Source organism: Phacochoerus africanus, chromosome 9 (genome assembly GCF_016906955.1).
Source record: "Phacochoerus africanus isolate WHEZ1 chromosome 9, ROS_Pafr_v1, whole genome shotgun sequence".
NCBI lineage: Eukaryota > Metazoa > Chordata > Mammalia > Artiodactyla > Suidae > Phacochoerus > Phacochoerus africanus.
In genome coordinates, this window is record NC_062552.1 from 106,736,607 (window position 1) to 106,762,173 (window position 25,567).

Sequence of the window (25,567 nt, forward strand, 5' to 3'; positions counted from 1 at the left end):
TCGCTAGCCTGCTCTCATAGTGGTGTGAATGAGAAATAAACTTTGATGTGTTGAGCCGCTGAAATCTTGGAGTTGTTAGAGCAGTTAGCCTCCTGGACGGGAACATGGTATAAATCATCTCAATATTATTCGAAGTATATTAAATATATGAAATAGAAATATGAGATATATCATTAACATATTATATAATAGAGATTAACATATTAATTGATACATTCATGTTCTTAGTACCAGTATTAATACTGGTAGCAGAACAGAGGGCAAAAATCATTGAAACTTAATAAGTCTTAGTTTCTTCCTCTGTGAAAAGGCACAGAGGACACTTTTCTGCTTATCTCACAGGCCATAATACAGAGTTAATGACATTATGTATGTATTTGAAAGCTTTTTGAAAACAAGCGTGTTTTTCACCTATAATTACCTAACTTCATTACAAATGGATGTATTTGATATCCTTAGGCCAAGTTCATAGAATTACTTACAGTGAGGACCAGGTGACTTTTCTTTGTTCCAAGAGAGAAAGACTCTCAGCTCCACCAAGTGCCTTATATTTGATATGATCTGAAAAGCATTCATTGGGATAATTCTTTTTGGTGCAAGATAGGAGATAGGTAGATAAATTTCAAATGTAAATTCTTAGATAATGGATCCCTTTTAAAAAAATAAAAATACTATCTGTTCTTCTTCACTGTAGGGGCTTTATTTTGATTCTCTCATTTTGTAAGTTTTTCCCCAAGATTTGGACCTGAATTCTATTCCTGGAGGGTCACAAGGGAAGAGAAGCAAGACAGATGTGTTGATAACCCAAATCATCACTACTGGAAAAGGGGCCTCAAAGTGTACTGAATGTTAACAATTCAGGAATAGCAATGAGAGCAACTGGGTGTGTATGGGGCACACAGAACTCCAGTCAACTCCCAGGATTTCTTCCAGACCCTCTGGGTATCACTACCATGCATATAAAAACAAAAGTTCTGTCAGTACCATATTTAAGGAGTTCCCGTCATGGCTCAGTGGTAACGAACCCGACTTAGTATCCATGAGGATGAGAGTTTGATCCCTGGCCTCGCTCAGTGGGTTAAGGATCGGCATTGCAGTGAGCTGTGGTGTATGTGGTGTCGGTCACGGACATGGCTTAGATCCCATGTTGCTGTGGTGAAGGTCAGCAGCTGCAGCTCCAATTTTACAGCTAGCCTGGGTACTTCCATATGCCCCACGTTTGGCCCTAAAAAAAACCCCATATTTAAAATGGGTGGAGGTCCCTTGCGGTGCAGCAGGTTAAGGATCCAGTATTGTCACTGGAGCAGCTAAGGTCACTATGGCATGGATTCAATTTCTGGGCAGTGAACTCCCACTTGTCAGGGGCACAGCCAAAAAACCATTTTTTTAGTAAAACAAAATGGGTGAGGTCAGACACCTTCAATGAATGTTACCTCCTCATTCTATTTTTTGTTCATTTGTTGTGGCCATGCCTACAGCATGCACAAGTTCCCAGACTAGGGACTGAATCCAAGCCACAGCCGTAACCCGAGTCACAGTGGTGACAATGCTGAGTCCTAACTGCTAGGCCACCAGGGAACTCCTCGCCTCCTCCTTTTGGAATTAGTGACATTACTCTAATGGGGAATGTTTTGACCAGTGATACAGGCATACCTTGTTTTGTCGTATTTTGCTTTATTCCACCACACAGACGTTTTGTTTTATACAAACTTAAGGTTTATGGCAACCCTGCATTAAGTCTATTGGTGCCATTTTTCCAACAGCATTTGCTCACTTCATGTCTCTGCATCACTTTTTGGTACTCTCACAACATTTCAAACTTGTTCTTTCTTTGTCTTTTTAGGGCTGTACTCGCGGCACATGGAAGTTCCCAGGCTAGGGGTTGAATCGGACCTGTGGCTGCCATCCTACACCACAGCCACAGCAATGCCAGATGCAAGCTGTGTCTGTGACCTACACCACAGCTCACGGCAACATTGGATCCTTAACCCACTGAGCGAGGCCAGGGATCAAACCCAAGTTCTCATGGATACTAGTTGGGTTCATTATCGCTGAGCCACAACAGGAACTCCAAAACCTTCTTCATTATTATATTTGTTATGGTGATCTGTAATCAGTGATTTCTGATGTTACTATTGAAACTGCAGATGTGGTGGAAACAGCAAGAGAACTAGAATTAGAAGTGCAGCCTGAAGATGTGACTGAACTGCTGCAATCTCATAATAAAACTTTAAAGAATGAGGAGTTGCTTCTTAGAAGTAAGCAAAAGAAGTGGTTTCTTATGATGAAGATGCTGTGAAGATTGTTGAAATGACAACAAAGGATTTAGAATATTACATAAACTTAGTTGATAAAGCAGCAGTAGGGTTTGAGAGCACTGACTCCTATTTTGAAAGAAGTTCTACTGTGGGCAAAATGCTATCAAACAGCACTGTGTGCTACAGAGAAACTGGTCACGAAAGGAGGAGTCAATCAATGTGGCAAACTTTCATTATTGCCTTATTTTAAGAAATTGCCACAGCCATTCAACCTTCAGCAATCACCACCCTGATCAGTCAACTTCAAGGCAAGATCCTCCACCAGCAAAAAGATTACAACTCACTGAAGGCTCAGGTGATGGTAAAGTATTTTTTAATTAAGGTATCTATCTTGTTTTGTAGACATAATGCTATTGTATACATAACAGATTATAGTGTGAGCATAACTTTTATATGCACTGGGAAACCGAAAAATTTGTGTGACTTGCCTTATTGCAATATTTACTGTATTGCAATGGTCTGGAACCAAACTCAAAATGTCTCGAGGTATGCCTGTAAAATCTTCTTTCTTTGGACATCAGTACTGAGGCTTTAAGGAAGGAAGATGAAATCTAAGAGTTGAAAACAAAGACTAACAACTTGCAACTGGGTCGCTTTCTAAATGAATAGTGCCTTGCAAGCAGCAGACACTCAGTGTAAGGGAGGTGGAGGAACCGGATTGAAATATGCCAAACTGGAAAATGCCCCCACAATCCCAGTATCCTCTTTGGGAAAGGGACAATTACTTGGCAAAGGCAAAGTAGTAAGTCTCCCAGGATACATTCCAGTTTAAACTAATAATGTGTTGCTTGAGGCAACCAATTTGCACAAAGAAACCAATCCTGAAGAGGAGGAGGAGGAGGGAGGTGCCCCATGAAAGTAAACCTGGCATTGGCTCCCTACCCCATGCAGCCCTCCCTCTCATCCCACCTTCCCTCTCACCTCTTCTCAGGAAAGCTTTTCTTCCTGATTCTAATTCTGCAGAAATTGCCAGAGACACAAGTGGTTTCACAAAGCATGCTGAGTGAGCTCACCCTTCAGTCAATGAGAACAAAAAGAATAAAAGAAACTGCCTTTCTGTAAAGGCAGTTTACAAAAGCCAAGGACATAAAATAGTACTTCTTTGGGGTTCTATTTAGCTGCTTTTCCATGACTTAAAAGAATTTTCCTCCCACAGACTAAGTCCTAGATCTAAAACATGAAGAATTCTGAAAACAGCAATATATTGCTATCATCATAATGACTACTCCTTCTTTTATTCCAGAAACTTTACATTCCAGGTCTCATTCAACCCTAAGAATAAATCTACATGCTCAGTATTACTATTAGGATTTCCATTCTACACTTGAGAAAACTAAAGGTCACTGAGGTTAAATAATCTACCAAATGTCACAGAGCAGGACAGTAACAGAGCTGGTATTTGGTCTGTCAAACTCAGAAGATTATAGCTTTCCATTGCACTATATCTACTTCCTGCAAAGAAGAGGCAACTAGCATTATGCCTGTGAAAAGTCAAACGCAAGTACATGACAGCAATGCCTTCCCCACGAAGCAAATAGACCAGCACTCAACCCCCAAATAAATACGTACATCATAAAAGAAATTTTTTAAATGTTCCAGTAACATATTTAATTTTCTAAATCAGAGTATTTCATTATTTTTTTTCAGATTTTAGGAGTTATCTATGGTTACTATAATAATTCAGATCCTACAGAAATAAATGTAGTAAAGTAAGGAAATGAAAAGTCCTCTACCCCAAGATAACCAATATTAGCAGTTAGGGATATATCTTATCAAACTTTTTTCTGTATACTTAGAAACACATACACACACATACACTAACAGAGCAAAACTATAAGTCGGCCAATATAGCAAAATGATTACACATTCTATTCTGTAACCCATCTTTTTCAAATAACATAACTGGAACACTTTCCACGGCTACACAGCATTCCACTTTGACATTTGGGTTTTGTTTGTTTGGTTTTGCTAATATAAACAGTGCTCGTGTCTAATTATTTCCTTGGGGTAAGCTAAGTGTTAAAGAGTGACATTTAAATTGACACCAATAGCTAGAATGCCCTCCAGAAACGTCTTTCTGCAAGCCTTCCATGCAGATTCCAACGTCTCCATCCCTGCACCAGATACCTCCAATTATTTAAACTTTACCAAGTTGATAGACATCATTGTTTATCTGCGCAACTGATTATGGGGATTATCATCTTTTCATATTATGCCTTCACATGTCTTCTTTTGTGAACTACCGTTGACTTTTTTTTTTTTTTTGGTCTTTTTAGGGCCACACCCACAGCATATAGAGGTGCCCAGGCTAGGGATAGAATTGAAGCTACACCACAGCAACGCCAGATCCAAGCTTACATGCCAGTGAGTCCAGCAGGATACACCAGCCCCTTTGTGAAGGAGCAAGCCACACTATAGGTAAGCAACCCAAAGGTTGAGTGAGAGGTTTGTTAAGCATAAACCACTCCTTTCTCCTTACTATAACTGTGGGAAGTAGTATTCAAGTGAGTGTCAGATCCAAAAGTCAGTGTCATTCAGCAAGTGGCACTGTTAGCAGTGCCTCCAGAAAGACCATACAGAGCAGGTTCTCAATGTCAGTCAGTTCATCTCGGTCAGGGGAAGGAGAGGACTTCTAAGTTGTGTCTGCACAGTGTCATGGGCTGAACTGCGTCTCCCCAAAATTCCTATGTTGAAATCCTAACCCTTGGTAACTCACTATGTGACTATATTTAGAGATAGGATCTTCAAAAAGGTAGTTAATTTAAAATGAGTTCATTGGAGTTCCCGTTGTGGCTCAGTGGTAACAAATCCAACTAGTATCCATGAGGACTCAGGTTCAATTTGTGGTCCCACACACTGGGTTAAGGATCCAGTGTCGCTGTGAGCTGTGGTGTAGGTCGCAGACACAGCTCAGATGGGGCGTTGCCATGGCTCTGGCATAGGCTGGCAGCTACAGCTCTGATTGGACCCCTCGCCTGGGAACCTCCATATGCTACAGGTGCGGCCCTTAAAAAAGAAAATTAAATTAAATTAAAATTAAAATGAGGTCATCAGGATGAGCCCTAATCCAGTATGAGCATCCTTGTAAGAAGAGAGCTGGACAAAGACACACACAGAGGCAACATCATGAGAAGAAACAGGAGAGAAGCCTCAGAAGAAATCAACTCTGCTGATATCTTGAGCCTAGACGTCTAGTCTCCAGAATTGTGAGGAAATAAATGCCTGTTGTTTAAGCCACCAAGTCTGTGGTACTTTGTCATGGCAGCCTAGTAGACTAACACACATAGCAACCTGCAAAAGACTAAGGGAAATTCACCTGTCCCATTCACAGCAAAAGAGCTGTTGAGCACCCTGGGTGCTGCCACTGGGAAGAGCTGATATCTTGTTGACACTTAGACCCCCGCGTAGAGCGCTTCTCTGCGTTTCCTAATGAACCACACGGTGGTGACATGAATTTGTTCTAGGAGGTCGTGGCTGATAAGAATTCTACTAAAGCCTGCCCTTTAACAGCAGTATGTTCTACCTCCTGGCCTGACCCAAGTTGATTCATGAATTCAGGCTCTCCCTTGACATGAATATGAAAAGTTAACTTCCACCGTTGAAGAAATCCTATATTAATGTAAGCATTAACAAGGAGCTTTTCTAAGCTCTAAGAAATCTGAGAAGGGAAGGAGTGATGGCCTGAGGCAAAACCAGGTGGGTGAGAACAGATCTCTAAGAAGATCACAGAGAGAAGACAGGCTGCAGCCCAACATAAAAGAGGCCCCACTGAGAAGCACAAAGACCAGACCTTGTTCCACCCAGACACATTTGCCTGGGAGTCAAGAGGTCTTCTATGGCCGCATCTCAATAGGGCGTCAAACTTAGTATTAGGAGGAAAAAATGTTTTGGATCAGAGGGCTTCAGTCTCCTCCATCTCCATTGGTTCCACTGCATTTAACTTTAATGAGTGAACTAAAGCCTCAAGAAAGAGGGTCCATTGTTTAATTCAGGAAAAGAAAAGAAGGAAGGAAGCAAGCAAGCAAGCCCAGAGGCAAGGAAGCAACAAGGAAGGAGTTAAAATGTTCAGAGAGAAGTAAAATGAAAAATAACCAGTTATGCCTAGCCAGTCTCTTAGGTTTTTAAATGATTCACAGGATGGGTGAGGACAAGGAATAATAAAGCCTGGCTCTGCCGCTGGTACTTTCGAGGCTTTGGCTTTCTCACCCCAAATGAGAGGAATTCTACTAAATAATCTCAAACTTTTTCGAACTTTAAAGGGTAAAGAATCCAAACCAGTTATTATGATTCCAGACCAATTATGAAGACATCTATTTCCAGAGCCTTAGGACTAAGGACAACACATTAAGAGGGCACCAGGGACCAGCCACTGTGGTTTCAGCACTTTATGTCCACCCTTATTTTACTGAGTTCAAGTTAAAATCGTAATATCTGAAAAAAAAGTACAGCCTTTTCTGGGTGTTGACTGGCTTGCCCAAGAACCTTAGTGAGCAATTTCTAATCTTATGTAAATCAGTGGTGTCTCATCCTCACCTGAGAGACCACTTACAGAGGAAGACACCATCCTTCACAGGCAAGTCCAACGACCATTGTAAAAGCTATCTGCACATAAAATAGCCAGTAAAATAATTCAAACTTATGGCCAGAGGATCTCATTTCTAATTCTCTCAATTCTTTTTCTAGACTTGGGTGTTTGAGAACCAAGGTATTTGGAAGCAAGCTTTTTCTCTTTTTTTTTCTTTTTTCCTTTTTCTGAGGTGGGAGGGAAGGGCATAATTCAATGTGTCAAAAAAGGTGAGATTTAACTAAAAACATTCACCGGACACCTCCTTAGTTCCTGGCATTGTGCTGCAGACCAGACTTTGGGGACAATCCAAATATGAAAACCGCATTGTTGCCCTGGGGGACCTGAGTCTGGTAGAGAGATGACTTTCATGCAAAGACCCCTCTGCCAAGGCAGAACTGATGGCAGACACACGGTGACCTAGAGTAAAGCTCAGGACAGAACCAGCTTGGGATGCCTTGCTCTGAACGCCATACTTGGCACAAAGTGAGGACTTTGTGCTAGAAAAGATGACTGGAGTTTCATCTTAAACCATCAGTAGGACTTTGTCATATGGGGAAAAGGGGGGAGTTATTCAGGGTAAAAATCAAGAACAGAGGCATGGAAATGGAACATGTTGGAAGCATGACTGGGGAGCCAGTGTGATGGGTATTCTGCCCATTCTAAATACTAAATGTCTTAAATCTGTTCAGTTTCCTCTAACTCAGGCCAGTCCCTTAGCCCAGGCCATCGTGTGTGTTACCTGGATGACTGCAGTATGTTAAGTTACTACCATTAACACAACCATTAACACACCCAATAACTACTATGAGTTCCAAGTAGCAATGAAATAAAGGAAATTTTGAGAATATCTGTCAAAACTATTAGGTGCTGTGGAAACAGGTGTGATCTCTGTTGATGGTTAAGTGGGAGGTCCTGCTAGTACTACTCTGGTTTGCTGCCTAGACCCACAGCTGAAGGAAAGGCTCATTTCACTAACCTCCATAGAGGTCACTGAGACAATAATGACCCATCATCCAAGTTCATCCACCCTCTGAATTTTAAGTGGTTCAAAATGCCTAGTTTTGATCATTTGTTTGACCCTGAAAGAACACAGCTTCTTTTTTTTTTTTTTGTCTTTTTGCCATTTTTTGGGCCACTCCCACGGCATGTGGAGGTTCCCAGGCTAGGGGTCTAATCAGAGCTGTAGCTGCCAGCCTGTGCCAGAGCCACAGCAACTCGGGATCCAAGCTGCGTCTGCAACCTACACCACAGCTCACGGCAACGCCAGATCGTTAACCCACTGAGCAAGGGCAGGGATCGAACCCGCAACCTCATGGTTCCTAGTCAGATTCGTTAACCACAGTGCCACAACGGGAACTCCAGAACACAGCTTCTTACACTCTTCTTTAGGACTGGATGCAGTGAAGGGGTCCTTCCAGAGAGCTCTGCCACAGGACAAGCACAGTCTCAGAGTGTCAATAAGCCTGGATGTCAATCCTAATTCTGTCATTTAACTAACGTGTGGCTCTGAGCACTGGTGTTACCAAATATGAAAGCAAGATGGTAACACTAAAAAGAACATCACAGAAGGTAATCAATAAAAGGCACTACGGTTGTCACTTTCTCTTCAGGATGAGTGCATTAGCAATTCTAAAAGGCACTTGCAAATCACTGGTTGACGGTCACAGGTTTTTTTTAATTAAGCAGTCCTAAAATAATCTAGTTTAGATAATCTGTATGGAACACAGCAACTTAAACTCTGTCGCTCTTCCTCCAATTTTGCTCTATACAATGGCTCAATGGTCACAAGGACTTATTTCAATATCACAGAAAATCTTTCCCCAAATCACCTTCTTTGCATTCTCTGAGGTAAACAAATAGGAAAGGAAAATATGGGTACTTAGTCAAGAATATATAGGCTAAGTGCCATTCTGAGATATCCAGACAGACAGAGCACGTCCCCCGCCCCCCGCCCTCCCCCGCATCCATACACATCCACAGAAACCTTTTTTTAAAATTTTTTTTATTTTTTATTTTTTTGTCTTTTGTTGTTGTTGTTGTTGTTGCTATTTCTTGGGCCGCTCCCGCGGCATATGGAGGTTCCCAGGCCAGGGGTTGAATCAGAGCTGTAGCCCCCGGCCTACGCCAGAGCCACAACAACGCGGGATCCGAGCAATGTCTGCAACCTACACCACAGCTCACGGCAACGCCGGATGGTTAACCCACTGAGCAAGGGCAGGGACCGAACCCGCAACCTCATGGTTCCTAGTCGGATTCGTTAACCACTGCGCCACGACGGGAACTCCCTTTTTTTTTTTTTTTAAGAAAACATAAAAGATTATAGTAAAACCCAAATAACAGGAGAATAAAATGAATGGAGACTACTAGATAAATGCATAACATTTGAAAACATGGGGAAAAGTCTTATTTCCACACTGGTTATACCTACCTGCTCTCTTTTAATTCTTCCCCGTCATGAAGTTACATTTCAATTAGCAAATACACTTAAGCCTAGATAGCCAGAGAACAGGAATGGGAACAAGGATCTTCCAGCCCTCTCTCAGAATAGTTAATTTATTCCACAAAGATGTGTAATTTCAATGTGCCAGGCATCGTTCTGGGAATATAAGATGAATACGGTGTGGTTCCTGCTTCCAAGAAGACCTCAGACTAGTGGGGGCTCCTTCCTGCACAAATCATTGCCATCCAATGAGATAAACTCATAAGGGAGGTTTGTATAGCTTCCTGGATACAGAGGAAGAAGTACTGGGCCCCCAGAAGGGTTTTGAGCTTTTGTCTTTTTGAGTTTTTTTGTTTGATTTTCTGGGGTTTTTTTTGTTTGTTTTGTTTTTGTCTTTTTAGGCCCACACCCATGGCACATATAAATTCCCAGGCTAGGGGCTGAATCAGAGCTGCAGCCACCAGCCTACACCACAGCCACAGCCATAGAAATGCCACATTTGAGCTTTGTCTGTGACTTACACTGAGCAGCTCATGACAACGCCCACTGAGTGAGGCCAGGGATCTAACCCTCATCCTCAGGGATCCTAGTCAGGTTCATTACCCCTGAACCACAATAGGAACTCCCAGAAGGCTCTTTAGAACAGCTTCGTACAACTCACTGAGTTCACAAACCAGCTCTTATTAACAGGCCCCAGGTTGGTGAACTGAGGAAGGACTTGGATTGAATCCCAACACTACCCTTTATAGTTGTGCTGCTTTAGTCAAGTCATTTCATCTCTAGCTGTGTTTCTGCATCTCTAAAATGAAATACACATATATATGATGTATAGTAATATCTGCTTTTAATGTATGTGGGTGTACATGTAACATATTGCTGGTACATAGTAGACGATCTATAGATAAAAACTATTTTTTAAGTTACATATAAAAAGTCTTTTGACAGCAAAAAATTTGTTTGCAGATTATCCATTCTTCATAGGCAGATGTCATATATCTTACTCTCTTTTGTACTTGCAGTGACTGGTAAAATACCAGTTTTACTCAATAAACATCTGTGTTTCTGAGAAACTTTTGAACCGCTCTGAAGAAGGTTTCAAAGAAAACTTCTCATTAGAGTTTTAAAACATTGATTTTAAAAATCCAAAATGGGAGTTCCCATTGTGGCACAGCGGAAACGAATCCAACTAGGAACCATGAGGTTGCAGGTTCGATCCCTGGCCTCGCTCAGTGGGTGAAGGATCCGGTATTGCTATGAGCTGTGGTGTAGGTCTCAGATGCAGCTCGGATCTGGCATTGCTGTGGCTCTGGTGTAGGCCAGCAGCTACAGCTCTGATTAGACCCCTAGCCTGGGAACCTCCATGTGCTGCTGGTGTGGCCCTCAAAGGACAAAAAGATAAAAATAAAATAAAATAAAATCCAAAATATACAACTCGATGGAGACAAGAATATTAAGGATCCTGGGGCATCCTAAGAGCAGAAGTGAGGCCAAATCTATATTTGTTATAAGAGCTATCACTCATTTAAAAAATACGTTCTTGTTCTTCAATTTTGAGACAATTACTCTAGAAGAACACAAGTTATCACTAAAATTTTTAGCTAGGAAAGTAATTTTTAAATAAGTTAACTTATTTTGCTTTCCAAACAAAATACATTCAAGGTGAAAAAAAGATCATAGAATACAAATATGCCTTAGGAACAACAAGAATCCCCTGTAAGCCCATCATGCACTATGATAATTACTGTTTACTGAGAATCTGGGGGCCCCTGAGTCTGGTCTAGTGTTCTACCAGCTGCAGCAGGATTAGGACAAAACAAGCAGCAGAAAGAGACGTGTTACATCTTGTAAAGAGGCATGAAGCCCTGGTGATGTTTTCATACTATCCTTAACCAATAAGGACAACAGAAACTTTCTGAGCATCGATAAAGTTCTTGTCACAGAAATTGAGCTCTGGAGTCCATGGCCTTCTACTCATCATAAACACTTGTTGCTGAGAAAAAAAAAAAAAAAAGAGTCCAACATCCCTGGGGCAATCCTACTGCTCTGGCAGAAGTCCATTATGATGAATTAAATGCAAATAAATCAAGAACATCTGGTTTACATTTGTTTTAAAGCCCACCGAGGGTTTAAACATAAAGAATCTTTGGCAAAATGCAGTCCTGAGTCTGTTGAATTAGAATTTAAAAAAGGAAAAAAGGCCAAGAGGTATAGCCGAGCATGAGACAAAGTAGAGCTACCTTTGTAAATCCAGGTAAGTTTGTCAAAATATTTGTTTCTCTCATTTCCCAACATTTTAGTGACGGCATGTATTTCCAATTCAAATTTGCTAATTTATGTATGTAACCTGAGATCTGACCAGGTAACCAGATAGGCACTATGGGTTGATAAAAAACTAAATTTATTTATATATGGGAATATATATAAACACATATAAATATACACTATATATATATATACACACAGATACTTACATAAATACAATTTCAGGACTTTTCAAAATCTTTAACAAGCTAACACATGTTATGGATTTCCAACAAAGGTGGCACGGCATCACCTAACATGCTGATCCCCAGCATCCTGGCTTTTCTTAGGCTGGGGCATGGGACACACTTGGGAGAAATGCTGGACTCTTAAACCCCAATGGGATACAGATGTCTGGAATGCAGATGGCTTTCACCACATGCAAACTCATTTCTTTCATTCAAGAATCCATATAACAATCATTAAACACCTGCTACGTGCTTCGCCCAGTCTTGACATTCCTCAGTTAGCAAATGTGCCTGAGCATTTTAATCCCACACTTAAATCTCCACTTTTCTTGTGTATAAAAGAAAACCAAAACGGAGGCCCACTACTCAACAGCAGCTTGTGCTGCTGCAAACATTTCCGTGTTTTCTCTTCCCTGGACTTCCAAGGCAGAAGGCTGATTTTTATTCCTCCAATCCTGTTTAACAACTCAGGTAAAACTAGTGGCATTACAGAGCTGCTCTGACAGGTGAAGACAACAGGGTATGCCTACCATCTAGGAAAAGGGGACCCTGGGGAGACAGGGGTGTTGTGATTTGGGATCTTGCCAATTCCCACTTCTGCATCTGCACTGGAAAGCAAATCCCAGAGCAGACATCAACACTGCTCTCCAGCTCTGCCCACACCCTGTGATTTAACCAAGGTGAGGGGATTTGTTTGTCTTCCTCCTCCTAATTATCCCCTTGGTGAGAAAATGAGAAGAAAGTGTAGGCTGATCACAGAGTCTTTCCTGCCACAATTATACTGGGAATCAGGATGGCCCTGGGGACTGCCAACCCCCTGCAGAACTCCTATCACAGAGGACAGGGAGGCATGGCTGGCTGTGGCCGGGTACAGAGCAACAGAGCCAAGGTAAACAGGCCAGGTCTGGGCCACCATAACCCTGCTCCACACAGGAGATGAATCATGGAGCATCTGCCCCCGCCGCATCCTCACTCCCTGTGCTGCCAGGAAGAGCCTGGCTGCTGGGGAGAGGGAGCTCCCGTGGGAAGCTTCAGTCTGCAACTTCTCTCCACCCTCCACCTCCCTCTGCAAGGCTGAAAGGCATGGGGGTCATGAGTGGGCAGATAAATGGCAGAAGTGCCCCCAGAGTAGTTCCTCGAAAGGACTCCCAAGTCCTCAGCAAGGAACCAAAGATACTGAACCCCCAACTCCCACAGTGCCTCTCTCCACTCACCTATGGGCTCACTGCTGGGAACTGCAAAGCCCCTCTTAGATCTTACACTGCCACTCATGCAGTTTACAGTCCTCTTTGGGGCAATAAAAGAGTAGGCAATAATTATCCTCATTTCCCATAGCAAAGGGAAATCAGGCACAGAGCTACCACATTAGGAGTTTTTTCACTCCTACAGCACCTTGCCCCATATGAAGCACCTTGCCCCATATGAAGCACCTTGGCACACACCTTGCCCTGCCTGCACAGGGACGCCCAGCCTCATTTCACAGATGAGGAAGGGCAGCTCCAGAGAGAAGAGACAGAGGTTGGTGAGAATCTGCTCCACAGCCTCAGGGGCACTCAGTTGATCCTGAGTGACCCATTCAGCCTTGAAATAGGGCTCTCCCGGAGGCTGGCCACTGCCCTAGGCCTGGTACTGGGCAGAGGACAGTAATCAGCTGGCTGGGGGGTTTTCCAGTGTGCCTCAGTTTCTCTGAAGCTCTCAATAGCTCAACTGAAAGCATTTGTAAATTCCTCATTTTTGGGGCACATGTGTAAGTGCCACAGGTTTAGAAATACTTGGTCATTCTCCTAACCTTGGTTTTCCTTATCCTTCTTCTAACCTGGGACCCAGGGTGGGGTATAGGCTTTTCAAAGGTCAGGATGGCCCAGGTCAGGATGTTCTGGAAGAGCCTCATGGGGTTCCCATAGCAGGGGCTATATCAGGACACTGTCCACACGGCCTGGGGAACTGCCCTCTAAGCCACTCGCCTCATTGCCTCTCAACTTCCAGGGCCCTGGAGGCACACCAGTTCCCATCTCTGGGCCTGGAAAGGGAGTGGAGGTGTGAGGCAAAAGCAGATTACTCCATCATAAGCAGGTGGAGACACTGCCAGCACCTGGGCCAGTCTGGGCCCTTGCCTAAAGACCAAAGAATCAGGTTATTTCTTTTCAAAATGCAGTGTCCAGAAACTTGTTTATGAAACACAGTACTGTGGGCCCACAGCAGATATTTGTAACAACTCATATCTGCTAAGGAAACATGAGCTTCTTCCCTAAGCTCTGATATATATACACCTCCTTTATACCTCTCTGAGAATGACGCCTGCCTGCAGGATTCTTGTAAGAGCAGGGAGAATCCACATCTGGCACACAGCACACTCAGTAAGTCCTGGCTATGAGTATTACCATTTCTGCAAAAGAGGACGGTCGCCAAAAGGCCACACCTCGAGCTTCCCTGCCACCACAGAAACCACTTCCTGATGAAGGAGAGAAGCAAGAGCATCGTTCATCATTTTCTGGTCCTGGTTTTGCATTTGCATCTCTGGAGTGACCTCAGCCTATAGGTCATTTACCTCCTACGGGGACGAAAGTGTGTTGGCTATTCTCCATTTGCTTCACCACCACCCCTCCCTCCAAAGCCATTCTCCACCCTCCTACACCTGTTCTGTGGCCTGGTAGTTGATCTTTGTGGGCTGCCTCACTAGGGTTCGGTCCCCTTTGACTTCTGGTGGGATCTGCTGACTTGGGAAGCGCCAGCACAAGATCTAGGTATTTACCTTCCCCCCCCCCCCTCACCAAGTCTCTGGTGGCGGTGCCATTTCTTCTATAGTCATAGCACCCATGGGGCAGCCCCTCCCGCATGATTCTAGCTGTTGCTGCCTCTGTCCCTTCACTAAACTCTCTTCAGGTAAACTCCTTTGAGGCCACCACCTGCTTCCTGCCAGGACCAAAAACAGGTGAGGAGGCCTGCTCAGTGAAAAGGGAGATACTAAAAATTACATGCTTTGGAGATGATTAATAATGTCTAGTTCTGCTTATGACTCTGATTTTCTTTGTTAGAACCTTTAGGAATTAAAGCAATTTTCACCAAACTAGAGAGGCCACCAAAAAAACCAGCTTAAGCCTAGAGATCTTGACTTTTCCTGCAGTGAGGAGCCCACCCCCACTTCTCCAAAGCACTAAGAACCCTGGAGTAGAAGGAAGAAATCACATCCTTGACCACTTACTCTGTGCCAGGCGTTACGTAAGCTGCTCTACTGTCTCATTCAGAGTGTGTAATAAGGTGCTATTACTATGGCCATTCTTCAGATGGGGAAACTGAATCTTAAAGATGTTAAGAATCCTGCCCATGGGAGTTCCCCTTGTGGTGTAGTGCAAATGAATCTGACTAGGAACAAGGAGGTGGCAGGTTCAATCCCTGACCTCACTCAGTGGGTTGAGGATCCGGTGTTGCCAGAAGCTGTGGTGTAGGTCACAAATGTGGCTTAGATCCTGCATTGCTGTGGCTGTGGTGTAGGCTGGCAGCACCTGTGACTCGACCCCTAGCCTGGGAGCTTTCATGTGCCATGGGTGCGGCCCTAACCAGCAAAAAAAAAAAAAAAAAAGGAATCTTGCCCAAGGTCACACAGCTGGGAAATGGTGGCAGACCGAGGGTCTGAACCTGAGCAGCCTGACTCCAGCGTCTGTGTGCTCTGAGCCAGTACATGATAAGCCTCCTCCACGGGAACACTTGGCAAGGAGGTTGAGCCAGGAGGGGTGAAGGGGAGGCAAGCACAGCCTCTGTTCCTCACTGCCTCAGCTTCTTACTTCCCTTCCATGAATTGCTCCCCATGGTGGGGATGTCATAGAGGCATATTTCAGCTGATAACCAAGGTCATCAGTTACAGAGAATCAATAAAAATTGAGAGGGTTGATGAAAACAAAATGCTATAAAGAACTGTGGCTTGTAAAAAGAGAGAGAGGCCATCATAAACTAGGATTCCTTGCAATATTATTAAATACCACACCAAATCCTGTCTGAACCCTTTAGTCTTCAAGAAGAATCTCTTTCTTTCTATTTGTAGAACCCCCCCCAGGAGCACACAGCATGAGGGCAAATGTTAACAAAATTTGAGAAACGATCCGGAGACAAATTCCTAACCATTTTTGAGAAGGAAAAAACAAATCTTGTTAGACACACTGGGTAAATTCATCCACAGGGAAATGATTAGTAACTCATCGCTTTCAAAGGAAAACAATCCCCTGGGCCAAATAACTAAAACACTAGGACCATGCAACATCTTTCCAAAGCCATCCTAAACTCAACCCATAATAGAGTGCTTGTTGACAGGCCCACATTCTATCTGCAAAGCCAGCCAGCATTCCATCCTACACCTACCGGAAGTGTAACAAATGAGAACATGGGATGTTACAGACTGGTGAATAACTCAATCGAGGCACAACAGGATAAACAGAGCTGCAAAATGATCTGTACTCTGGACACAGTGGCTGCATCCTGATTCTCATTCCGCTTCACATAACATTTACTTTTTCTCTGCTTAACTCTAACCACCCTCTTGCTGAACAGGGAAGGTGCGTGGGTGGTAGGATGAAAGATTCAGCCTTGTGCATATTACACATAGTTGAGTTATCCAAGGAGAAAATAAATTGACAGGAAACAGCACCTGTATAGAACAGTCAGAAAACAACACCTGAAGATATACTGTCAGATGGTTTCCCGTATTAATAGTCTGCCAACCAACCAGGCAATCTGTGTGCATGTTTTTCCCCCAGTGCAATTTTGAGCCACTCAGAATTCTACCTTTTGACTGGATGACAGCTCCTGAATTCATTCTGCAAACAAAGCTGGCTGCAGAGATTTGAGGAGTGGCAACAGGTCAGCAAAAGTGATTTGCAGAGCCCTCTGGCATGGGGCTTCATCTTACCAGTCGAGTCAGCCCCAGAAGCCGGGCCACTCATCTGCTCCTCAGCACTGATGAGCTGCAGGTCTGTGTACGAGGGCCCAAAACTAGGACTACTGGTGTCTTCAGAATGAGTGGTCCAGCTGTTCTCAGAGGGCAGAGGGCATCTCCCAAGGGAGTCGAAGGAAGGGCACGTCCAGCAGGGCAAGGTCAATGATGTGGCTGGGGACAGACCGAAAACCAAAAGCATATAATATAAACAGTCGTATTTCATGTATCTCTACTGCTTGTCTGACTGTGATGTTGTTCAGATCCTACGAAATCTCAATAGCCATACCAGGTAAGGAAGGATGGAATACCATTCATGCAATAGACCAGGAAAACTATTTGACTGAGAACCCACAGTGAATCAATATCAAAACCAATACTACAACTGAAGTCTCATGAACCTCAAATCAAAGTTCACCAAAGTATATGAGTGATTTTAGGCTATACTTTTCTTTCTTTTTCCTTTTTTTTTTTTTTTGTCTTTTTGCATTTCCTAGGGCCGCCCCTGCGGCATGTAGAGGTTCCCAGACTAGGGGTCTAATCGGAGCTGTAGCCACCGGCCTACGCCAGAGCCACAGCAACGCAGGATCCAAGCCGCAGCTCATGGCAATGCCAGATCCTTAACCCACTGAGCAAGGCCAGGGATTGAACCCACATCCTCATGGTTCCTAGTTGGATTCGTTAACCACTGCACCACGACGGGAACGCCCTCTACTTTTATTTCTAAACCTAGGATTCAGCTTCATTCAGACCAAAACTATACGCAGTTTCACCCTTACCCTTACATTTCCTACATTCTTAGTAGAGTGCCAACAATCTCAAGAACTTAACAATTTGCACTGCAAAATTAGAGTCAGTTTGGGTTAAGGGAGAAGTATGTGACTATGTATGTATTGGCATATGAATGTGATATGGTTCTGTTTGCTCTGAGTCTGATTATAAATGGAGAATCTCAGACTCTTACACGTACAAATTGAGATCTTTGGAGGCTGTTGACCTGCCATATCATGAAAAATATCTTTAAGGGGGAAATGCACAGGGCTTAGATTTATCTCCTTACCCTGAGCACCAAATTCAACAAAAACCACTTTGTAATGTGTCTTTTATCTTTTTTTTTCTTTTCTTTTTTTTTTTTTTTATGGCCACACTTGCATGCATATAGAAGTTCCCAGGCTAGGGGTTGAATCAGAGCTACAGCTGCCGGCCTATACCACAGCCACGGTAACACAGGATCCAAGCCTCATCTTCTACTTACACCACAGTTCATGGCAACGCCAGGTCCTTAACCCACTGAGTGAGGCTAGGGATGAAGCCTGCATCCTCATGGATATTAGTCAGGTTCATTACTGCTGAACCACAATGGGAAATCCTAAAGTGTCTCTTTTAAAAAATCAACTTTCTGTTTGTTTTTTGTTTTTTGTTTGTCTTCTTGCCATTTCTAGGGTTGCTCCCGTGGCATATGGAGGTTCCCAGGCTAGGGGTCTAATCAGAGCTGTAGCTGCTGGCCTTCACCAGAGCCACAGCAACTCAGGATCTGAGCAGCGTCTACAACCTACACCACAGCTCATGGCAACGCCGGATCCTGAACCCACTGAGCAAGGCAGGGATCGAACCCGCAACCTCATGGTTCCTAGTCGGATTCGTTAACCACTGAGCCACAACGGGAACTCCAAAATCACCTTTCTTGATGGTCCTAATTTGTCTTTGGTTAATTGCCTATCACATGGCTTCTCCTCAGTGTTGCATAAGAATATTATTGTAAATGTACCGACAATACTGAAAATGAGTGTGAAAAGACTGTAGACTGGAAAGGAAGAATAAAAAGGAAAGAACAGCAATTATTGAGCACTCCTGAAACATCAGACACTTTTACAAATGTTATCTCATTTTGCCCATGGATCCTGAAGTTCGGCAGTGATCTTACTTCTCACAGAGAGAAACATTCTCAAACAGGTTAAGTAGCTTGTCCAAAAAAGATAGAGTAAGGTCTCCTGGCAGGAGAATCAAAATTATACTATTGGGTTAAGAAACAGGAAAAGAAACTGAAATTTAAGAGGGAAATAATAAATAAATAGCAATATTTGTGACATGGTATAAATATGAAACTTCAAAGAATTTGCACTCCATATTCTCTTAGACATTTATAAGACATATAGGTCTTTTCTCTATCTGGAGTGCTCATGGCTCACACTGTTTTCTCTAAAAATATCACCGTCTCAGTGAAGTATTTCTGAGCTATTTTCTCCAAAGATGCAAGACCCCTTCTCTGCTTTATTTTCCCTTAGCATTACCTCGAACATGCTATATATCCAATGTCTTCTAGAACGCAAGCTCCTTGTAGGCAAGGATTTGGGTCCATTACTGTTTACTTCTGTACCCCGAAGGGGAGCAGAATTTGACACACCAAAATATGGCTGTTGGCATAAGGATTATTTTAAGCTGATTATTTTTAAGAAACATTAAAAATATTGTTAATGGAGTTCCCGTCATGGCACAGTGGAAACAAACTTGACTAGGAACCATGAGGTTGTGGGTTTGATCCCTGGCCTCACTCAGTGGATTAAGGATCTGGCGTTGCCATGAGCTGTGGTGTAGGTTGCAGATACGGCTCAGATTCAGCATTGCTGTGGCTGTGGCGTAGGCCTGCAGCTGTGGCTCTGATTAGACCCCTAGCCTGGGAATCTCCACATGTCGAGAGTATAGCCCTAAAAAAGCAAAAAAAAAAAAAATAAATAAAAATATATATATAGTTAATGGTAGTTACATTACAAGGCACGATGATATTTACATTGTAAGGGAAATCTCCCACTCTGTACCAGGAATAGGAAGAGGACCAAATCTCTAGAAACCCTTTATCAGTGGCGAAGGCGAGGACTTAAATCTGCATAACAACCTTACCCTTGTTTACAATGCTTTTCCTGGTAACTCCCCAAACTGGCCTTTCCCCACCCCCAGCATCCTCCTTTGTCTTTAGATGGAGATGGTATTTAAGGTGGTGGCTTGGCCATTTTGGGAAGCTATTCAGTTTTTCTGGTTATCTCCCATGTACAGAGGAGTGTACATGTTATGAAACGTTTGTTCATTTTTGTTCTGTTAGTTTTTCTGGCAGGGAGTTCTTAGCGAAGAACCTAGAAGGGTAGAGGAAAAATTACTTTTCCTCCCCACAAGCCTCCAATTCTAGAATAGTACCTAAAGCAAAGTAGGCATTCAATAAATATTTATTGGTTATGTCAATAGAACTACCATAAATCATTTCATAACAGTCTATACATAGACAGTCCATATTAAATATCAACTGTTAAAACTAGGTTGTACCTAAAAAACTCACACAGATACATGCAAAATCAAACACTAAAAGTAAGAAAACAAACAAAACCCAAAATGAAAACAAAAGTGAACTTGTAAAAGATGATCACAGAACTACCATTTCCTATGGTATCGTGGATTAGACACTTTGAGCTATTGCGGAAATAAAATTAAAATATTAGGTAAAATGTAGCAACATTACTTAAAATACATCACAGGGTGAGCAAGAAAGGAAAGTTATCAGAGGCCACGTGAAAGTTGGAACCAAAAATGGTAAGCAGAGCATACAACCTGATTTTCACACCCTGAGGATTTTGTAGCAACCAGGGAGACCCCCAGAGTTTGAATTTTTTCAGTCTCTTGAGAAGAAGGTGTAGGGGAGCAGAATGTGCCACCTTAAATTAGGTCTCTGTGCCATATTAATTATGTTAGGCTGGTTACTGTCTAAGAAACAACAGACATGGGAAAAACTCTGAAAACCAAATAGGAGCTACCCTTTTGCAAAAAAAAATTTCCATTTGTAAGGGAAATCTCATTTATAAGGGTTTGTCCCTCATGCAATGCCTCTCACCAAGAGGAAGATGACTAAACCTCTAGAAACTCTTATCAATGGAAAAGATTTGGACTTAAATCTGTATCATAATCAGCCTTGTTCACTCTGCTTTTCCTGGTAACCTCCCACAACAGACCCTCCCCCCATCCTCAACATCCTCTTTTGTCTTGAGGATGGCATATAAGACGAGGGCTTCAGCCATCAAGACAAGTTACTCAGTTTCTCTGAGTCTCTCCAATGTATACATGTTATTAAACTTTTAAAAAGCTTTTCTCCTGTTCATCTCTCATGTTAGTTTAATTCTTAGATCAGTCAGAAGAACCTAGAAGGACAGCAGAAAATTTCTTCCTCCTGTACAAAGGCAAAGGGAAAAAAACCCTAGAGTTTATTTAAGATGGAAAAATCTAACAGAGGATATGATGTGTAAAGCTAGAATTCTCAAAGGGCTCCGTTAAAGAGTAAAGTAGGAACAACCGCCACTAATAACCCCAAGCTAATAGTAGGAAAGAAAACTGCCTTAAGTCTGGATGCAAGACAGAGAAAAAAGTATTTGAGATTTTATAGCTACCGGCTATCCCATATAGAGGTTTGCAGCAAACACTATTTGTGTGGTTGGAAAAAATTCCAGTCTAAGAACCTGGTTGAAGTACTTCCAGGTTGATAGTGGCCTTAGGCACCAGGGAAAGGCAACCACTAACCCTTTTTGGAGGAAGACACCTTAAAACTAACTTTCATACAGAATGTTCCTCAGGTGGTGTGCATGTTGTAAAAAAGCAAAATAAAAGAGAATAAATTTTAAAAATCATTAATAAATAAATCACAAAATAACATAAGAAATCAAGTTACTATGAATAAAAGCAAGAGAGCCAGCAAGGTGTGTGTGGTGCGGAAGCGGGGAGTAGAGGGAGGAAGCAAAAAGAATCAGACCTATAAAGAATTCAGACACTAGAATTATTAAGCAGAAAATGCAAGTAAGTTTACCATATTTCAGGAAATAAGAAAAGAAATTGAAAATATGAGAAAGGAGCACACAGAATTGAAAAAGAACTAAATGAACTTCAGGAGAAGAAAAAATATCCTTCAGGGCCCTCCCTGGTACAGAAGCCCTCCTTTATTCCCTGTTTCTTGCTTACAGAAAAAAGCTTTGGTCTCCTAGGTCTTCCCTGAGTTCCAAAGAGCAGACTCAAGCAGTTACTAATTACCCAAGTGAGTGAATGCAGAAACAAGGAAAAGCAGGCAAGAAGGAAAGGTAATAAAAGCTTAAACAATCATTCAGTGATAAAACCAAGTACTGGTTCCTCCCCAAGGGATATCTGGCAGATATCTTTGAGCTGTTCTGCAGGAACTAAGACCCCCACCTAGGGGAGGACGGTGACTGTGTGTGGACCACAAGCACTACACCCCAGACTGGCTGAAACCAGGTTGATGATTAAGGCTCCCGTGCAACATCACCCTGTTACCTCATCACCAACCAATCAGGACAAAGTCCACAAGCTGTAACCCTTGCCAAGCCAAATGTTGCCTTTAAAAACCCTTCCCTGAAAGCTATCAGGGAGTTCAGGTCTTTTAAGCAGGAGCTGCCCATTTTCCTTGCTTGATACACTGCAATAAATACTGTACTTTCCTTTACCGCAACCCTGTGTCATGTAGATTGGCTTTGTTGTGCAGCAGGCAAGCAGATCCAAGTTTGGTTGGGTACACCATAAATACAAATTGCACTGGACAGCACAGAGAGACAAAGAGATGAAAATATGAAAGAGGTTAAAATGCATGGAGGACAAAGTGAGAGGTTCCTATAGATGTCTAATCTGAGTTCCTAAGGAGAAGAGAGAAAGAATGGAAGACAATATTTGAAAAAACGCTGGCTGAGAATTTCCCAGAATTTATGAAAGATTTTATTTGTCAGATTAGAAATCTCAAAATATCTCAAGGAAGGTAACCAAAAATAAATCCCAAAGTAGGTATTAAAACTATTTAAAACCAGAGTTCCCGTAGTGGCTCAGAGGTAATGAACCTGACTAGGATCCATGAGGACGCAGGTTCGATCCCTGGCTTTGCTCAGCAGGTTAAGGATCCAGCATTGCCATGAACTGTGGTATAGGTTGCAGACATGGCTTGAATCCCATGTGGCTGTGGTGTTGGCTGGCAGCTACAGCTGTGATTCAACTCCTAGCCTGGGAATTTCCATATGCTGTGGGTACAGCCCTTTTAAAAAAAAAAAAAAAGGAATAAAAATAAAAGCATAAATTATTGAAAGTTCAAAAAAGATAGGTAAAAGAGTCTTTGAGAGGACTAACAGAATTGAAAATTGTCAATAAAAAAATTAGAAAAAAGAGTACACAAATAAAAGAGCATACAAATAAATCACATTAAGAACGAAAAAGGTACCTAATTACAAATGCTATATATATGTTAAGGAGGCAATGAGGGAAGATAATGTCTTTACACGAATACATTTGAAAATACAGATAAAAACTGTAGAAGTCCTAGGAAAGTATTAACTGTCCAAAACTGATTAAAGAAGCAAGCCTGAAACCTGACTTGTCCAATAACCATTTAATAAAGGAAATCAGTCCTTAGAACCCTACTACAAGGAAAATGTCAGTCCAGATGGTTAATGTAATATTCTACCAAACTTTAGAGGAAAAAAAATCTTTCAATCTTCCACTATTCCAGAGTACCAAAAAAGGGACCACTCCCTGACACATTCTATCAAGTGAGCATTTCCTGATATCAAAACCTGACAAAGTACACCACATTTATATTTATATCCTCCAAAATGAGAATTACAGACCAATGTCACATAGATTTAAGGATCCTACATATCAAAGAGAATGTAGTGATTTATGAAAAGGACAATGAAATCACAACTGGATTGGGTTTATCTAATGCAAGCTTGGTCTAACATAGTGGGTCTCAACTTTTTTTCATTACTGCCCCTCTAAGGAAACTTTTTACACATTTTCCGCCCAACCATCCTTTACCTTGACCCCCCTGCCACCTTCCACTAGTATATCACAAGTAGGAAACTGACATTGATACCATCCACCAATCTTATTCCTATTTCCCCAGTTTCACACATGGGTATGGGTGTGTGTGTGTGTGTATTTAGTTCCTGTAATGTTATCAATGTGCAGGTTTGTGTATCCACCACCACCGTCAAGATACCCAACAGTTCCAACACTGCAAGGATCCTGCATGTTGCCCTTTTATACCCACCCCCTATCTCTTTCCCTCATGGCCTGTTCCTAACCCCTGACAATCACTAATTTGTTTTTCATTTCTATAATTTCATTATTTCAAGAGTGCTATAAAAATGGAATCATGCAGTATGTTACCTCTTAGAATTGGCTTTTATTACTCAGCGTAATGCCTTTGACATTCACTGAAGTTGCTGAATGAACCAATACTTCTTTCTTTTTTATTGCTGAGTAGGATTCCATGGTATGGATGTACTACAGTTAATTTAACCATTCACCTGCTAAAGGACATTTGGGCTGTTTCCAGTTCTTGGCTATTATAAATAAAGGTGCTACAAGCATTCATGTACAGTTTTTGTATGAACATAACTTTCCCATTCTCTGGGATAAATGCCCAAGAGTGCAATTGCTGAGTTATATGATAATTGCATGTCTAGTTTTATAAGAAACTACCAAACTGTTTTCCAAAGGTGCTGTACCATTTTACATTCCCACCAGCTTACATGAGTATCTCCTTATTTTCCTAATAGAGTCTTTTGCAAAGCACAAGTATTTTAAAGTTTTTAACCAGCAAGAAATATTTAGAAAATGAAACTTAAGATAGCATTCATAACAGTAACAAAAAATATGAAGCATGTATAGTAACAGATGTAACAAAAATGGGCAAGGCCCTAGAGGAGATACTTGTAAGATTTATTAACAGACCATAGAGAAGACCTAAATAAATGGAGAGATATACTATATTCAAAGAATTAAGGATGTAAAGAAGTTAGGTCTCTGCAAGCTGGATTACAGACTTTTGTACTCTCAATCAAAATGCAAGCATAGTTTTTTCCTCATATTAAGCATAATCACATTAGCTATGAATAAAATCAAATAACAAATATATTTATAAACATACATAAAAATAAGTAAAATAATAGAAATAATATTAGGAAATACTACTATATGGGAAAAAAAAATGAAATTAGACTCCTACTTCACACCATACAGAAAAATCAGTTTTAAGTGGATTGAATGTCAAATGCGAAAAGCTACCCAAGATGTATTTTCTTTGTTTCTTTTTTGGCCACCCTGAGGCACACGGAGTTTCTGGGCCAGCGATCAGATCTGAGCCGCAGTTGGAACCTCAGCCACAGCTGCAGAAACGCTGGATCCCCAACCCAGTGTGCCAGGGATTGAACCTGCATCCCAGTGCTCTCAAGGTGCTGCTGGTTCCACTGCACTGCAGCAGGAACTCCAAGATGTATTTTAGAAGATATATAGTTAAATATGATCATAATTTTGGGGTGGGGAAAGATTTTCCTCACCAAGGCAAAGAAAGCAATGAGCATAAAAGAAAAGTAAATAAATTTCATACCATTAAAATTAAAAACTTTGAGGTTAATAGATGCAAACACTTACATTTAGAATGGATAAACAATAAGGTACTACTGTATAGCACAGGGAACTATATCCAATCTCCTGGTATAGATCACGATGGAAAATAATTTTTAAAAAAGTGTATATGTATGTATGACTGAGTCACTTTGCTGTACAGCAGAAATTGGCATAACATTGTAAATCGGCTATGCTTTAATAAAAAATTTTTAAAGAAAATGGAAAAAAATTAAGAACTTCTTTTCATTAAAAGGCACCATCAAGGAGTTCCCGTCATGGCGCAGTGGTTAACGAATCCGACTAGGAACCATGAGGTCTCGGGTTCGGTCCCTGCGCTTGCTCAGTGGGTTAATGATCCGGCATTGCCGTGAGCTGTGGTGTAGGTTGCAG

The 25,567-nt window shown here is 41.9% G+C and overlaps 1 protein-coding gene across 8 annotated transcripts in view; it reads right to left on the reverse strand.

Annotated features, from left to right (window-relative positions):
* Positions 1-25,567, reverse strand: part of STON2 (stonin 2) — a 151,488-nt gene that overhangs the window by 78,565 nt on the left and 47,356 nt on the right. For all 8 annotated transcript variants that reach the window (XM_047795249.1, XM_047795248.1, XM_047795245.1 and 5 more), the window contains one exon: positions 16,715-16,912. In XM_047795249.1, coding sequence (XP_047651205.1) covers positions 16,715-16,912 — 198 coding nt within the window. The remainder of the gene's footprint in view (positions 1-16,714; positions 16,913-25,567) is intronic.